Source organism: Schistocerca cancellata, chromosome 1 (assembly GCF_023864275.1).
Source record: "Schistocerca cancellata isolate TAMUIC-IGC-003103 chromosome 1, iqSchCanc2.1, whole genome shotgun sequence".
NCBI lineage: Eukaryota > Metazoa > Arthropoda > Insecta > Orthoptera > Acrididae > Schistocerca > Schistocerca cancellata.
The window spans coordinates 75592509-75611276 of NC_064626.1; the positions used below are offsets into that span (position 1 = coordinate 75592509).

The window sequence follows — 18768 nt, forward strand, 5'->3', positions numbered from 1 at the left end:
ATTTTGCTTTGATCTGATAAATGCCATTTTCTTTGTTATAGGTGTTTGCGTCACTCTTAAGCTGAAAATGCATTACTGCACTGTGTCATGCATTGTTTGTCGCATTCTGATACTGCGGGTTTACGGCCTGTCGCGGCTCGCGGCATGGCTTGCTTTTGTGCGCGCTACCGCCGTGTACAATAAAAAGAAGAGAGAGGAATCGTCTCATAAGCGAAACAATGACAAGACTGCTATTTGTTGTTACTTATACTGCTGCTTTCTTTGATAATGATCAACAAGAATCAAATAATAGACTGCGTATGATAGAACATGTTCTGAACGAGAATTAGGCGAAAATTTTTCTCCGTTTGAAAATCTTTGCGGCCGCTTCTTTATTACATCAAATTCTGCACAGAAATTAGAGTCATCTTAGATTTAAAAATCTAAGTCACTTGCCGTGCTTCATTTCTGGCTGTATCACTATTAGGCATAAGAATATTACAAATATAAACATGAGACGATACGTATATTCTTCCGCGTTTGCTGTTGTCTCACTCGAGTTTCGTGGTTTATTAGGCAGACAGGATTTGAATGATATAGCAGAAAACACGAAAGAATACATGGCAAAATGTTTATATTCGTATTATTCTTATGGTGAAGAGAATACTGTATGTGATTCAAATTTCATCAGGTTCCTATTAGCAACCATCTCTTCTCACAGATAGGAAAAAATTCAGAACGTAGAGTTGGCCATATTGACAAACATCCCAAACAGTCTCGCCAGTCAGATTTTCGTAGTACACTGAAATTGTGCTACATTCGAAGATGAACAATACGGAATTTGTATTTACTTCGTTGGATAATGTATGAAAATGCAGTGGTCGAAAGTCACGGCGGAGAAAAAAACCTCGTCTTCCACGTTTTTAAAAAAATTATTTACTGACGCAGAGGTTTTGGCGCCAGTATTTATCTTTGTGCCTACAAAATTGCCTGCGTAGGGCTACATATATTCGACGGCAGAAGTTAGTTGTGGCGGCACGTACCAACATTTTTCATAACTTCCGCTTGCTTTGCACTCGATTCTAAGCCGCAGGCGGTTTTTTGGATTACGAAAACCGGAAAAAAAGTGCGGCTTAGATTCGAGTAAATACGGTAAGAACTAGTGGGCTGAGGTACGAGGACTGCAGCCTTGGTAGCAGCCTCAGTTCCTGTCAAACAGGCATGACCAGGAACCCACATAAACATCAAAGTGGCTCCGTCAAGGGTGAGCAAGTGACTGTTTTCCGGACCAGTTGCACTAAGAGATGGATGGTGTACAGCACACAGAGGCTTTGAAAGGCGCTGAGAGAGTCTGAGCGGAAGACACAATTGAAAAGCCTGTATCGCCGGATGTATTCGGTGGCCTGATACAGGGCAAAGCGCTCTGCTGTAAATACTGAGCAGTGTGCCAGAAGCCGATACTGAAAAGAGCCAGTGCCAATGACAAAGGCACACCCGACACCACGGTCAGTCTGAGAGCAATCAGTGTACACAAAGGTACTATCGTGAAGGTCCAAGTGAAGGTCATGAAACTTAAAGTGATAGAGTGAGGCTGCAGTAATGTCCTTAGGAAGAGAATGAAGTCCAAGGTGAACACAGGCCACCGCACGAAGGTGGTGAAGGGTTCACACTCACCGGGAAAGTTGCAGAAAGTGTGATATTAATATGTTGGAGCAAGAGGCAAAAGCAAACTCCAGGAGGTAACAGAGGAGATGGACATGCCCTATACTGGTGATCAAAGGAGTCATCAAGGAAGGAGGTATAGGAAGGATGGCCACACGTGGCAGACAAATGGCATGCATATCTGCTGAGGTGAAAGTCACGGCAGTAGGACAGTAGTAGTTTGGCAACTTCTGCATACAAACTCTCAACCGGGCTAGTGTAAAAGGCGTCAGTGACCAAACTGATGCCACGATGGTGGATAGTATTGAGACAGTGTAAGACGGACAGATGTACAGATGCATCAACAAAGCACCCATAATCTAGTTCTGAACAACAAGGGACCAGTACAAATGGAGAAGGGTAGTTCGATCTGCACCCCCAAGAAGTACCATTGAGGACACATTGGACATTGAGGGACCGCGTACAGTTGGCTGCCGGGTAAGACACGTGGGAGGCTCAGGAGAGTTTCCTATCTAGCACGAGTCCAGGAATTTCGTAGTTTCAATGAAAGGAATAATAACAGGCCCAAGATGTAAAGATGGTGGGAGAAACCAATTGTACTGCCAGAACTTGGTACAAATGGTTTCGCTGGTGGAGAAGCAAAACACACTGTCGGTGCTCCACGAGTAAAGACGATCGAGACATTGCTGAAGACACCGCTCAATGAGACAGGTCTGTGGAGAACTTACAGGGTCTTTCAAAAATGACCGGTATATTTGAAATGGCAATAAAAACTAAACGAGCAGCGATAGAAATACACCGTTTGTTGCAATATGCTTGGGACAACAGTACATTTTCAGGCGGACAAACTTTCGAAATTACAGTAGTTACAATTTTCAACAACAGATGGCGCTGCAAGTGATGTGAAAGATATAGAAGACAACGCACTCTGTGGGTGCGCCATTCTGTACGTCGTCTTTCTGCTGTAAGCGTGTGCTGTTCACAACGTGCAAGTGTGCTGTAGACAACATGGTTTATTCCTTAGAACAGAGGATTTTTCTGGTGTTGGAATTCCACCGCCTAGAACACAGTGTTGTTGCAACAAGACGAAGTTTTCAACGGAGGTTTAATGTAACCAAAGGACCGAAAAGCGATACAATAAAGGATCTGTTTGAAAAATTTCAACGGACTGGGAACGTGACGGATGAACGTGCTGGAAAGGTAGGGCGACCGCGTACGGCAACCACAGAGGGCAACGCACAGCTAGTACAGCAGGTGATCCGACAGCAGCCTCTGGTTTCCGTTCGCCGTGTTGCAGCTGCGGTCCAAATGACGCCAACGTCCACGTATCGTCTCATGCGCCAGAGTTTACACCTCTATCCATACAAAATTCAAACGCGGCAACCCCTCAGTGCCGCTACCATTGCTGCACGAGAGACATTCGCTAACGATATAGTGCACAGGATTGATGACGGCGATATGCATGTGGGCAGCATTTGGTTTACTGACGAAGCTTATTTTTACCTGGACGGCTTCGTCAATAAACAGAACTGGCGCATATGGGGAACCGAAAAGACCCATGTTGCAGTCCCATCGTCCCTGCATCCTCAAAAAGTACTGGTCTGGGCCGCCATTTTTTCCAAAGGAATCATTGGCCCATTTTTCAGATCCGAAACGATTACTGCATCACGCTATCTGGACATTCTTTGTGAATTTGTGGCGGTACAAACTGCCTTAGACGACACTGTGAACACCTCGTGGTTTATGCAAGATGGTGCCCGGCCACATCGCACGGCCGACGTCTTTAATTTCCTGAATGAATATTTCGATAATCGTGTGATTGCTTTGGGCTATCCGAAACATACAGGAGGTGGCGTGGATTGGCCTCCCTATTCGCCAGACATGAACCCCTGTGACTTCTTTCTGTGGGGACACTTGAAAGACCAGGTGTACCGCCAGAATCCAGAAACAATTGAACAGCTGAAGCAGTACATCTCATCTGCATGTGAAGCCATTCCGCCAGACACGTTGTCAAAGGTTTCGGGTAATTTCATTCGGAGACTACGCCATATTATTGCTACGCATGGTGGATATGTGGAAAATATCGTACTATAGAGTTTCCCAGACCGCAGCGCCATCTGTTGTTGACAATTGTAACTACTGTAATTTCGAAAGTTTGTCTGCCTGAAGATGTACTGCTGTCCCAAGCATATTGCAACAAACGGTGTATTTCTATCGCTGCTCGTTTAGTTTTTATTGCCGTTTCAAATATACCGGTCATTTTTGAAACACCCTGTAAATGGATGGCAAAATTGTAAGCAAAAAGGAAGCTCGAGATGCTTGGCGGGAGACAGGTCATTACATGCTCAGGACAGACACCTGAGGCGCACCTTTTTCCAGGATAAAGATGTCCGACAAGACAGAACCCAAATGCACCTTGAAAACTTGGTCTTTTAAAGATTCCTGAAGGAAATGACGCAGGCAGCCACAGAAGTCCCAAGTGTAGAGAGCACGGATGATACCAGTCTCCAGCAGGTGTCGTAGGCTTTCTCTAAATTGAAAAATACAGTCACACTCTGGGATTTCTGCAGAAAACCATCCATGACATGAGTGGACAAAGTGACGAGATGGTCAACTGCAAAACGACGGTTCAAAATCCACACTCTGCAATGGTTAGTAAATTGTGAGACTTGCGTCACCAGACCAGCTGGGCATGAATCATATGTTCCGTTACATTGAAAACACAGCTAGTGACAGAAATGGGGTGGTAGCTATAAGGAAGGTGTTTGTCCTTACTACACTTAGGTATGGGTACGACAGCGACTTCACATGAGTGTCTGGGAAACGTGCCCTCTGCCCAGATACGGTTGTATGTATTAAGCAGAAAGTGCAAGAGAAAGATGCTGCAACATCTGAATGTGAACAGCGTCTGGCCCTGGGACAGAGGATCGAGTTGAAGTGAGAGCATGATCTAGCTCCCTCATAGGAAAGGCAGCACTGTAACACAATTTTGAGAAGAGAAGGGTATCATCCGAGCCTCCACCACTCATTTCAGGTGGAGGAAGGCAGGGGGATAGTGGAAGAGCTGGATATCTCCACAAAATGGCGACCCAAGGTGTTGGAGATAGTAACAGGGTCCACGATGGCATCGTCTGCTACTGTCAGGCCAGAAATTGGGGAATGGATCTTGGCTCCAGAGAGCTGTCAGAGGTTGGCCCACACGACAGAAAAGGTAGGGGAACTGTTAAAAGAACTAGTGAATGAAGTCCAGCTAGCTTTTTTGCTTTCCTGAAGAACACAATGACACTATGTGCACATCTGTTTATAACAAATGCAGTTTTCCATTGTGGGGTGATGGTTAAAAACACGGAGAACACGTCTCCGCAAATGAATTGCGTCACGGCATGCCTCGATTCACCAATGGACCAGGACACGGTGTGGTACAGACGAAGTGTGAGGAATGGGACATTCTGCAGCAGTAAGGATAATGGTTGTTAGATATTGCATCTGGACATCACAACTTGTGAAATCTTGTTCATCGAAGGTCACCAGGAGGAGTAAAGTCTTCAGTTAGCCTTAGCAATATGTCATTTGGATGGGCATACAGGTGGGGTAGGAATCAGCACATAGGAAATAGTTATTTAGTATGTGTCAAAAAGAACAGACCACTCGAGACGATGGGCAAGCTGGGCAGTGCAGGAGGTTAGGTCCAGATTAGAATAGGTGCGCGAGGAGTCTGAAAGCAATGTGGATGCTCCTGTGTTACAGCAGAAGAGGTTAAGTTGATTAAGAAGGTCAGCCAAGAAGGCACCTCTCAGACAGGTTCCAAGAGAACCCCAAAGGGGATGGTGCAAATTAAAGTCACCGAGCAGCAGAAATGGGTGAGGTAGCTGCCCAATAAACTACAGGAAGTCTGTCCTGGTGACATCAAATGACAAACAGATATAAACAGTACAAAGGGAAAAGGTCAAGTGAGCAAGGAAATGGCGAACTGCAACATTCTGAAGATGGGTAGACTGTATGAGCAGCATGATGTCCTCATCAGGCGGAATGCCGACCTCAGGGGAAGATCAAAACGGACTGGGGAGAAATGTGAAAGCTCAAAGCAGTCCTGAGGATACAATGTTGTTTCCTAAAGGCAAAGTACAAGTAGACACTGCAATTCTAAAAGAAGATGTAGACCCTTGTTGTTGGATCATAGGCCATGAATGTTCCATTAGAGGAGAGTCATGATGAGAAAAAATGAAGGGGTGTCACCTCGGCGGCTGGCGAGTGACGGCCTGTGAAGACTTGCTGCTACAGGGTACAGAGGCAGGAGGATACTGTTCCATGAGGTCCACAGAAGCGTCAGTTTCCTTCTGATTTTGGCCCGTGGAGTCCATCACAGAAAAATAGTAGGTAGTGCATACCAGCGACATGAAGCCGGCCTGGTGAGGGAACATGTGGTGACGTAGTTGAAGAGGATCTTCGAGTCATCGAAGGAGAAGATCTTTTGCTTTTGTTGGACTTCTTCGAGCCTTTCCGGTTAGCAGAGGAAGACTCAGCTGTTGGTTGGCTGGAGGGATGGAGGGACATAGGAAGTCTTCATGGGAGTACTCCTCCTCTCCTTTCTGACCTGCTGGTGACTTTGCCCCATGAGGAAAGAGTTTGACGGCTTGTTGCACAGCTGGACGAGGGGACAGTGATGCTTCCATGATGCTGGGTGATTTCACAACCTCAAAGCTGAATTTGAGGTTGCATGTCTGCGTGGCCAATCCTTCATGGAGCTAGATGTAAGAAGAATGGTATGATAAGGGCCAGACACAAGAACGCAGGGTTTGCTACTAACCGATAACTTGCGAGTGACTGGGTAAGGTACTTTTTCCTTTACCCGATCTCCTGGAGAGCCCGCTCAGCAAGATACACGGGACAATCTCTAGAGGAGGTGGCATGGTCGCCATTGCAGTTAATACAGTGGGGAGAAAGAGGCAGACAATCGCTCTTGATCGCATCCCTACCACAGGTTACATATTTGGCCAGGAGTCGACAAGACATTCGAGTGTAGTTGAAATGGTGACAATGGTAGCTGTGCATCAGGTTCGGAATGTACGGTCAAACTGTGATAACCTCATAGCCTGCTCTGATCTTGGATTGAAGCACCACTCTATCAAAGGTAATAAAGAGTGTGTGTGGGCACTAAGGAGACACCTACCTTTTTCATAAACTGATGGGCGGCAATGAAACCCTGATCAGAGAGGTACATTGGATTTTGGCCTCAGTCAGACTGTCAAGCAGCCTAGTGTAAATAACACCACTGGAAGAGTTCAGAGTTCTACGACACGAATAGGATAGCCGTGGAGAAGCAAAGTGGCAAGCAGTGGTTGTGCTTGAGTATCAGAAGTAGTCTTCAAAAGCAATCTGCCATTCCGTGAATGTTAGCAGAATTTCACAGGGCCGGTAATTGCATCAACAACTTTCTGTATCATAAACAGATTTACCGTGGTGAAAGACTGACTGTCTTCACTAGATGAAAAGATGAGAAAGCATGGTGCAACTCGGAGGGTCTTTGAATCGGAAGCTTCATTCCATTTATGTTTGGTAGATGTGGACTGCAAAGACAATGATTGGCTCATTGCGAGGAAATACCCCATGATTGCCAGTGTCTCTGATGGCCCACTCCTTCCAACTGGGGGCCCCCTTCACAAGGAGACACACCCGCCTTAGGTGATTGTTCACACCTCAGATCACACCTCCCAGAGGGGCAAATTGTCAATCTGGAAAGATAATAGCTCAGGCAATCACCCCTCCTTGTGCCTGGACTGCACCAAGCAGTACGTGCAAACCGCATCTGTCAACCTGGGGCTGGGAATTGCGCATTACCCAGTCCCCTGTTATGCAACAAATGCATAGGCTGGCTTCAGGAGCAGACAGGGAGGAAGAAGAAAAAAAGAGGAGCCAAACACCGAAAAAGAGTGGTGAGACTGTTCTTATGTCAGCTACAAACAGTGTGGAACATTCCACAAAAACACCCCAGACAGGTTCCCCAAGGGAGGGGAAAAGGATAGCAAGGCGATAGACATGCAGCATGGAATGGAAAAGATGCTGCAAAGGCCGGGGCCCTGTGGCAGGCAAGCACAGACCCACCAAAGAGCAGCAAGTCCCCTGTGTGTGTGTGTGTGTGTGTGTGTGTGTGTGTGTGTGTGTGTGTGTGTGTGTGTGTGTGTTGGGGGGGGGGGATGTGAGAGGGAGAGGGGGGAGGGAGAACACCATGTATTTTTTCCTATGTAACTATATTTACTGAACAGGAAATATTACCTGCCACACTACCAATCTCTTCTGGCTGTACTTTCACCAATGGATAAGGAGCTTGTTGAACTCTTCTGATATTACGCACATAACCAGTGTTATTCCGTACTTGGGTCAGGTTACAAAAATTAATAATGTAGGGAAAACCACCATGGGTCTTGCTAATGTCAGTCGTCTGGTCTCCCTGAAAAATTAGAAACATTTAGAATCAAACATGGTAGCATACAAATAAATCTGTTTATCAACAACACTATCCAGTATACAATAACCTCATTAAACAACACAGAGATTTGTGGTTTTTAAACAAATCACCACATAGTCAGTTTTTTTCTTCTAACTTGTTTAAATATGCTGCACATGTGTCAAGCAATACAATATCGCAACCTACAAATCATTCTACAAAACAAATTTTAAATTAATTAATGTATTCATATGAGGAGATATATATATATATATATATATTATATATATATATATATATTCACTGCTTATACCTATAACAAGGTATAACAAGTATTCATACAAAAAAAGGATAAGAAATGTATTATTGCTACATAACCCAGCATCACACAAGATGTCATTAAAGATAATGGCTATGTAAAAACCATAAATGAAATGATAAGAAGATGGGAGTAGCTCCCAATAACTGACAAGCAATGACAGTATTCTGAAAAGGACAGATTGCTACTCACCATACAGTGGAAATGTTAAGTTGCAAATAGGCACGATAAAGATACTGTCAAACAATTTGTTTGAGTTTTTGTTGTGCTTATCTGTGACTCAGTATCTCTGCTATAAGGTGAGCAGCAATCTATCCTTTCCGTACAAGGGTCACATCAAAAGAAATGCATACTATTTTTGTAAAAATAGTTTTCATTCTGCATGTGTGAAAGTTTTACAGTGTGCAGATATATCCTTCCCACTTGTTTTCAAACTTAGTTCAACCTGTTCCCGTGAGTGGCGCCGTCACAGCACGTCTTCAAGATGGCTGCTCCACTTGACATTTGTCAGAAGCAATGTGCTGTCATAGAATTCCTGTGCTGTGAAAACGAGACAGTGGGAAACATCCACAAGAGGTTGGAAAAGGTGTATGGAGATGCTGCTGTCAATCGAAGTACAGTTAGTCGGTGGGCAAGCAGGTTACGTAATGAAAGCGGGCACGGCAATATTGAGGATTGTCCTCGCAGTGGCAGGCCTCATACCGCACACAGAGAGTTAACAAATTGGTGACTGCTGACAGACACATCACAGTGAACGAATTGTCACGCTACATTGGGATAGGGGAAGGAAGTGTTGGTAGAATACTGAAAGTGTTGGTGTTAAAAGAGGTTTGTGCCGTGTGGGTTCCCAGGATGTTGACAGTGGCTCACAAAGAAACAAGAAAAACGGTATGCAGTGAACTTCTGGAACAGTACGAGAATGGTGGAGATGAATTTCTTGGAAGAATTGTGACAGGTGATGAAACATGGCTCCATCATTTTTCACCAGAGACAAAGAGGCAATCAATGGAGTGGCATCATGCAAATTCGCCCAATACAAAAAATTCAAAACCACAACTTCTGCTGGAAAAGTTATGGCTACAGTGTTCTTCGATTCCGATTGCTTGTGGACATCATGCCAAGTGGAACCACCATAAATTCTGATGCATATGTGACGACACTGAAGAAACTTCAAGTTAAACTGAGTCGTGTTCAACCACATTGGCAAAAGCAGGATGTTTTGTTGCTGCACGACAATGCACGGCCACACGTAAGTCAAAAAACACTGGAAGCGATCACAAAACTCAGATGGACAACACTGAAACACCCGCCTTACTGTCCTGACATGGCTCCATGTGACTATCATCTCTTTGGGAAACTGAAAGACTCTCTTCATGGAACAAGGTTTGAAGATGATGACTCCCTTGTGCATGCTGCCAAACAGTGGACAGGTTGATCCAGAATTTTACCATGCGGGTATACAGGTGCTGGTTCCAAGATGGCGTAAGGCAGTTGAGAGGCGTGGAAATTATGTGGAGAAATGAAAATATTGTTCCTAAAGGATGTATCTACACACTGTAAAACTTTCAAACATGTAGATAAATTATGGATCTTTTTTAAAAAAAAAAGTGTCCATTTCTTTTGGAGTGACCCTCGTAATACATCATTCCATTCTGGATTTTCCATTGTCTGATCTTATCAATACACAAATGTTTTTCAAAATCGTTTTCGGTTGGCTCCGTTTATGGTATCTATGTAAACAAGGAATATATATTACAAGTATTTTTATATTACTAAATGAATACGAACAGATGTCTACAAACCACACTGACAAGCCACTCAGGAGCAGACAGGAACATTTAGTTAAGTTGTCAGATCAACTCATTCACAAAATGTAGAACACACACACACACACACACACACACACACACACACACACACACACACATACACATATTCAGCTCATACATTGTCACTGTTGTCTCTGAGCATTGAGATGCAACTGAGGTGAGTAGCGATTTCAGCTGGGGTGGGTGGTGGGGGTACAGAAGACGCATGTGGCATGAAGGAGGAGTAGCACGGTAGGGGTGGGTGAAGATGGTGTACCATGCCTGTGGGAATGTGCAGCGAGATGACGGGGAGAGGATGGTGTGCTGCACAGAACAGCACTAGATGGCTGTGGGGAAAAAAGGGAGAGAAGGACAAACAGCTATGCAGATGTACTGGAGAGATTACAGATGTCTGGGAGATGCAGGAGGAGGAGGATGGTAGGGGCCAGAGGCAGATGGAGGACAGGGACTAGTAAAGGTTGAGGCCAGTGGAGATTACGGGAGGAAAGGATATACTGTACGGAGAGTTCCCATGTGTGCAACTCAGAAAAGCTGAGTGTAGATGGGAAGATTCCAGATGGAATGGACTGTGAAGATGAATCCTTCCTGGTCACCCAGAATCCCACAACCCTCACCTGGTTCAGAAATTCTGATGACATCTTCATGATCTGGATCAAGGATGAGGACATGTGATCCACATTTCTTCAGAACCTTAACACCTCATTCACTTACCTGGTTTTCCTTAATCCAATAACCCACCTACACTGATGTCAATCTCCACCTCACAGAAACCTACCAGCCACAAAAAATACCTGCATTTCAACAGCTGCAATCCATTTCACACAAAGAAATCCCATCCATACAGCCAAACCCCCACAGTTGTCACATGTGCAGCGACGAGCAGTCCCTCTCCAGATATGCCGAGAGTCTTGCTGAGGCCTTTGTAAATTTAAATTATAATCCCCACTTTGCTCAGAAAACATATCTGCACCTTGTCTCCCCCATCACCCACCACCATCTGCATACCTATTGATCTGTCACAAAGGAGTAATTCCTTCATGACTCAGTGCCATGCAGCAATAAAGCATTACAATATTCTCCACTATGGTTTCCTATCTCTTGTTGCCCCTCCCTCCCACAGAGGTATTCTGCTATCCACCCAATCTACACAGCATCCCTGTTCATATCTATTCCACTCTTGCCCCATGACTCATATCCCTGGAAAAGACTTTGATGAAGAGCTTGTCCCACACATCCTCTCAATACCACCTACTCGATTCCTGCCACAGGCATTTCCTAACCCATCAAAGGCAGGACCAAAGGTGTAAGTAGCCATGTGGTCCATCACCTTAGCTCCAAGTACTGTACAGCAATCTATGAGGGCATAACCATTAACAAGTTGTCTGTCCACATGAATGGCTACCACCAAACTATGGCTGGATAATCCAGCTGGTGAGAATGCAGCGCAAAACTGTGTGCTTTGACTTCTGCAACTACTTCGCAGCCTGGGCCACCTGCATTCTTTCAACCAACTCCAGTTTCTCTGAAGTGTATGTGTAGGAACATTCCCTGCAAAATACCATTTGTTCCCATAACATCCCTTGTCTCTTCACTACCTGTCCTTCACTTGCCTTAATCCCCTCCCTGTTCCCACTCCTGCCTGACACACACCTTGCATGCTTCCAGGGATTCAGTATAGCACCTTTCCCTACTCTGCTTCTCTTCTCTGGTGTTCCCCACCCACCATAGCCTCCCAATACTGCACCTAACAGCCCAGCATCCTGTTCCTGCCACATCCGTGTACAGTCACACAGGCCGCACTACAGTATCTTATTCCACCTCTACCATGCTATCCCTCTCAGTATAGTGATTCACTACTCACTTCAGTCAATCCTCAGCATCCCAAAATGTATGTGTGTGTGTGTGTGTGTGTGTGTGTGTGTGTGTGTGAGAGAGAGAGAGAGAGAGAGAGAGAGAGAGAGAGAGATATCTGCTACTCACCATGTTTTGGAGATGGAGTTGTTGAGTAGACAGGCACAACAGGAGAACTGCTAAACAAGTGAACTTTTGACCATAAGGCCTTCTTCTAAAGTAGGCAACATAAACATATTCATGCAAGCACAACTCGCACACAACTCCTGTCTCTGGCCACTTTGGCCTCAGTGGCCAGAGACATTGGTCATGGGTGAGTGAGTTGTACTTTCATGAGTGTGTGTGTGTGTGTGTGTGTGTGTGTGTGTGTGTGTGTGTGTGTGTGTGTGTGGTCTACTTTACAAGAAGGGCTTTTTGGTCAAAAGTTCGCATGTTTATCAGTCTTTTTGTTGTGCCTGTTTGCGACTCAACATCTCCGCTAATGGTGAGGAGCACTCTATGCTTTTTATAAAATTGACGTTATTCCATCTAATATTTCCCATTGTTTGAAGGTCTTACTCCAATAGCTTATCCAACAGCCCACTTTTAAATGTACGTGTCTGCTTCTCAATGCCCCCTCTATGTGGCAATTTACTCTTAACTTGTACTGTTACTCAGATTTTCCCCTATATGACACAACTATAATTGATATGACTCCAGCTAACTAACAGTAATGAACATTTGCTTGGTATCTGTTGATTAATTTACAAATTTATCCTAAAAAAGGGGCAACTACTGTTCACCAGGCATGAAAGATATTTCTAAGCTTCTGATTAATGGCACTGCCAATTTTTGATTAGTATTCTACTAAAATATGTCTTGTAACCCAGCAACATGTAACCAGCTAACATAATTGCATAGCTTGGTAACTTAACCTTCAAAAATGTTCTAATCATATATAGCTAATACGAAAATAACGTCATATGTCTTACCCTTGCCCATGCTGTTTCTATAAGGCACTGGATATCCATATCGTAAGTATGCCAGTCTCCCGGGCTGTCACCAGCCCATTCCCACTTTGCTCCTTTTGCTGCAGGTGAATCCAGGGAATAACATTTCCTCCGAACATTGTGGGGAACACCTGTAAAGTAGATATCATTCTGTCAGAATAATTATAAATGAGAAAATATGAATCATGTAAAGCACAGAAAAAGAACAAGCATATACACAACTAGAGCTTTTGTAGACCGAACCTGACTTGAAGTATGCCACTGGAACCACAAGTTACATCCTTTCAGATCACAGCACGGAGAAATTATATTAAAATTTTACGTACAAAATACAATTTGGATCTCACTACTCCAGAATAGTGGCAATGAAGCGAACAGTTAGCATTACCTTTAATTACAGATCTACACTGACAGCAAACACTGTGGGAAATGCTGACTACATCTGATCACAAAAATATGAGAATAAGGTTACAAAAGAGACAGGATACTGCAACGGGGTCAACAGAAACATCCGATCTCACGCGTCGGCTTTGACCCGTGACGTAAGGGTGTTGTGGTGTGTGACGTCATTATGGCGCGGAGTTTGGTTTGTGAGTGTGGTGTGTTTGTAGATGTCATGTTGTTGTTTGTTGTGCCCTCTGGTGGTATGTTCATGGTTTTCGTTTGTTTGGTGTGTTGGGCTCAGTTTGCTGTTGGTCAGTGGTGAGTGCTGCGTGCGTCTTTTTGAAGCGGAATTTGTATTAGTGAGTTAACGGTTTTGTGTGATGGTTAATGTAATGATGATTGCTGTACGTCGGCTGAGTTTGTTATTAAGTGTATTCGGTTGTGGTTTTTTGTTCAGGAATGGATACGAAAGGCCGGATTAATAGTTCTCGGTTGAGGGCTATTTTCGTCTTTATGATACGTATGCGACGTTTTTATATCCGCCATATTTGGTATTCGTATTGGGAGATGTTTTTGAGTTACATAGGTCAAGGGTAGTGGTCGATCCTAAGTTATGGGATTGGTAGCTGCTGTTGAGCTATGTAGTTGGAGGGAAGTGTTAAATCTCAATGTTTGGTGGAGTATGTTGATTTTTGTATTGGGGGATGGGATCTGGAGATGCTGTTGAGCTATATAGGTCAAGGGAAGTGTTCGATCCTAATTTATGGGATCGGGAGCTACTGTAGATCTATATAGGTCAAGGGAAGTGTCAGATTCCGGATAAGAATGTGTTTTGTGGTATTTGGTGAGTTTTGTGATGTCGATTTTTTTCGTCGTCTTGCGTGGTTTTGTATGGCGGTGGGTGGCTAAATTTGTGTATATTTAGTTTCTCCCCACCCAAAAACCCCCAATTTCCCACGCTTGTCCCGTTAGAGTCATTAGGCTTTTTGTGAAACCTGTGTGTGTGTTGTTTTTCTATGTATTTTCGTCTTTATGATACGTATGCGACGTTTTTATATCCGCCATATTGGAATTGTCGTTTATGGTCGTTTCCGCCATATTTGTGACGTCATGGGTCAAAGCCGACGGGTAGGATCGGACGCTTCTGTATTTCCCTGCAATGAATGTAATTAAAATAGCCAGCCATTGGAAAAGAAAGCAACACATCATCATCTGGACAACAGTGTCATTAAAGTTGATCTCCATCTCACTTGCGGCTGTTTCTAACTTTAAGTAAACATTAACAGAACATGCAGTAACTGTGTCAATCAAAAGGGTTTGTTTTTCCGCCTAGCCTTGATATCAACAGAAAGTCATGCAAAAATCTGATTGGGTCCAGATTTGTTAAATGAACACATGTGATCCTTAGTCCTCACACTACCCCTGGGACATAACACTACACTCATTGCTGTGCACCAACAAGTGTTCTCACTGGTTTGCAATTTTCTAAGTTGGGCCAAAATGAGGACCAACTTACACATTATCCTGTCAGATAACACAGAACTGCCACTGCATCTTAGGTTCTTACTTCGCACATTTCTGCATACTACGGTTCACATCATTGTGACTGCCCCAGAGTGAAATGTGCGGCCTCCTACTAATACACACTCCTGCACCACTCTTTAAAAGGAGAACACCTGTGAAGTGTTCTGGCTAATACATCAGTGGCACTGTAACAATTTTAGTTTTTTATGTGGAGATGACACCCACATCATCTTTTACAGTTTCCAAATCCTGGCCGAGTCTGCTTGGAACAGAAGCCTCTCCATCTTTTCCTGTCCTTTCAACATTCTTCTCCTTTTACTCTGTTCCAGTGTTGTTCTCTCTTCTTCATAAGGTCCTTCACTCCAACGATCCATCTGTCTGTTAGTGTCCCTCTAGGTCTTTGGCCTTCTACTCTCATTTTGTGGCCTTGTCTTTGGTATCTTGACCACTCCCATTCTTTTAACATGCCCACACCATCTTAATCTTGTCTTTTCTATGATTTCTTGCATGGGTTTGTCTTTCACAATTTCACTCACGATCTCATTTCTTACTCTATCCATTCTTGTTAGTCCTGTCTTACTTCTTTAAAATTTAATCTCGCAAGTCTGTACCCTGCTCCCCGCCTTTTCTCCACTATCCATGTTTTTGAAGTACATGTATGTATTAGAGCATAATATGCTCAGTACAACATTGTTTTCATTTTATGGTACATTCCTGCTACAGGCCAGGAATCCACACAAAGTGTAAACAAATCAAATTTATACAAAGTAAATTAAAATATAGGGTTTTACATTTTGTTGAGGATTAGCCATTACAGAAACACTACTTTGGATATACAAGCTTGGCAAAGGAAATCACCCATATTCTCCTCACAGGAACAACTCTCAGAATCAACTGGTTTTACACACACCACAGGAAACCTTAACCTCAATGTTCCTCCTGAATGCATATCTAGTGCTTCAACAGGTTTGTCATCCTACTAGAAACAGAGAACCCCTACTTGTTACACAGACTTTGGTAGCATCTTCACCACATCGGTGATTTGATTCTTCATTGCTTTGCAACTTGTCAGGTGGGGAATTGCTATACAGAAAGTATTTAGGCCTACTACCGAACATATGCTTTGTCTCAATGAAGCAAACTGTGCCTTCTGATAACATCTGCCTTCTCGTGGAACACTCCATGGCAATTTTACATTTTTTTCTTTTCCATCCCTCGACCACTTCTTATGGATTTTTGGCCTTTTTTAATTTAAGAGGACCCCCCCCCCCCATTTTTTGTTTTTGGATATGTCATATCAAGACCTCGATAAGTTAAAAGTTAGAGCTGACACCCATTAATGAAAGCTAAAGCTGACCTAAATCTTAGCATCAGATTACAGAGCCCCGAGCTGAATCCTAAATCACAATTCAATTCAAACTGACTTATTATTAACAGCAAATATTATTCAGTAATAACTGAATAATCTATACAGATGCCTCTGCATGATCCACAATACACAATATTTTTATTGCTCACTTTTTCTAAATAATTAGACTATGACCATTAGGCCTAATTGCTATTTTTGGCAAGAGGTCATATTTTCTTGTTTGAGTAACATATAAAATTCTTTAAGACATTAAGACAAACTGTAAGTTGCAAAGCAGTTGCATCTCTGTTTATGTGGCACCTCAGGCATGTCTGGTATGGTTTAGTTTGGTCCTTGGATTGTATACTTGTGTCATTAGCAGACATTAAAGTTTTCAAACAGTCCTTTAGAATAATTAAAAGATAATTTTACAGGGGTTCAAGTAGCTTGTGGTAAGTGAGGTGAATAGCTCCTGGTCCATTGCAAGCAATATCTACAAATTCTTCTTGGGAAAGAACTTAATCTACCTACAGTGGGGATATGCTTAGTGCATCATTTTGCATCAGGTTTATGGGACCTATTACACCAACACAGCTCCTCTCCTCTGTGTACACCCTGCAATGAGCAGAACTTACTTCCTCCATTCCTAAATAGTAAGAATCAAGAAAAATAGTCACACAAGCAAAATTAATTGGTCACCCACTGAATAAAACATTGATAAAATTGAAATTGCTAGTTGATTACACATTTACTTATGAAATGGCGAGGAAGTGTTAAGCCAAAAAAGAAAGGAAACTTTCTGGGCAAAATATACATTCCACGAAATGTACGAGTGTGTTTTTAGGGTTATTGAACAATCACTAGAACACAGTAGTTTCTCGATGAAAGACTCACTGAGATACTTAACTAGCACACTGAGAATGAAGACTGGGGATCCAAAAAGTGAAAGAAAAAGGCCGCCTGCAATAGCTACTTGTTGCAATTCGTATAATTAATGTTATTCCTTACCTGCATCTTCGGAACACTGGGTTTTCGTTTTCAGATCTATGTAGTACTTCTCTAACGATGGGTCGGCGTCACTCAGGAAGACCCTTGTCAGTTTCTTGCAGTTAGCTCTTTCAAGATGCTGTGAAACCTCTGGGCTGTACGGTCGCCAACGTCCGTGTCTATTTTCCCATTCCCACACAACAACAGCGTGTCCCGACATGATTAATTAGAACACTAATAGGAATACAGCAACCACACAGTACCAACATTTCGTTTATGAGCAGTACTTATACTAGCCATGGCGCTATTTTTGTAGACAAGCAATTCTTGTTATAACTGTAACAATTAACAACTACGAAACAGAAACGTTAAATACCTATCACATACTTCACACGACACTTATATCATACTTTCAAACAAGTGTCAATGCACCAAACATACAACAACAGTAGCTTCAAAGATTATAAATGGTAAACACAAAACAGAGATTATGATTGTGTGACCCACAAATTGAGACATCGTACGAGCACCGTACCGTCCCGTTCGATTCCGTTTAGCGTGGAAAGACCTCCAAGAAATGAACGGAATGTTGACTAAGACAAACAGAAATGGATATTATCATTGGCAAGTAAACTAATACTTCGCCTACGACGTGTATAGATACAAATACAGGGACTGAACAAACAGATGCAAACATTGCGAGAAATGCATGCTCGAACATAAATGCAAATGCGAGCCGAGCCTGCATGTTGTGATATTGTGTTTCAGCACGAGCGGCACCTGTGCAATGTCGTCAATACGTTGCAACTATCAGTCGTGGGCAGAACAATGTTCTGTGCAGTTGTAACTGCATTTTGTCGGAGCTAAGTAAATTAGAATGTGGGAAAATTGTTGATGCTGGTATGGTGGGTGCTTCTGACCCAAGATAGCCAAAGTGCTTGGTGTTTCAGGCGACACCATGTCGTAGATTTATACCGCATTCCGAGTTGGTTGTTTGATTCGTGCGACGGGACCAGTCAGTGAGGACATCGGCCCAATCAGATTAGGAAATGATGGGGAAGGAAGTCGGCCGTGCCCTTTCACAGGAACCATCACGGCGTTTACCTGAAGCGATTTAGGGAAATCATAGAAAACCTGAATCAGCGTGGCTGGACGCGGGGTTGAACGGCCGCTCTCCCGCATGCAGGGATAGCGGAAAAACATCATCCGCTAATTCACAACGCGGACGAAAGTATGTGTTGAATGGCAGTTAAGGATGGTCGTTGAGGAGGATTGTGACGAAAAATAAGGCAACGACAACTGTTGTAGCTACTGTATACCTGAATGTCATACTCCAATTCCAAATTCACTCATCAGTGATGCAAATGCCCATAACCAGAAAACGTGATACCAAAGCCATAAAACCTGATAGTTATACAACAAATTAATAACAGGAATCAACCATAATTATA

General features: G+C 43.4%; 1 protein-coding gene across 1 annotated transcript in view; it reads right to left on the reverse strand.

Moving 5' to 3' along the window:
- The window catches only part of LOC126165338 (protein deltex), a 59582-nt gene extending 41822 nt beyond the window's left edge, over positions 1 to 17760 (reverse strand). The window contains exons 1-3 of the mRNA XM_049920311.1: positions 17339 to 17760; positions 13057 to 13205; positions 7915 to 8089 (exon numbers count right to left, since the gene is read on the reverse strand). Coding sequence (XP_049776268.1) covers positions 7915 to 8089; positions 13057 to 13205; positions 17339 to 17537 — 523 coding nt within the window. The 5' untranslated portion in view covers positions 17538 to 17760. The remainder of the gene's footprint in view (positions 1 to 7914; positions 8090 to 13056; positions 13206 to 17338) is intronic.
- Between the last annotated feature and the right edge of the window lie 1008 nt (positions 17761 to 18768).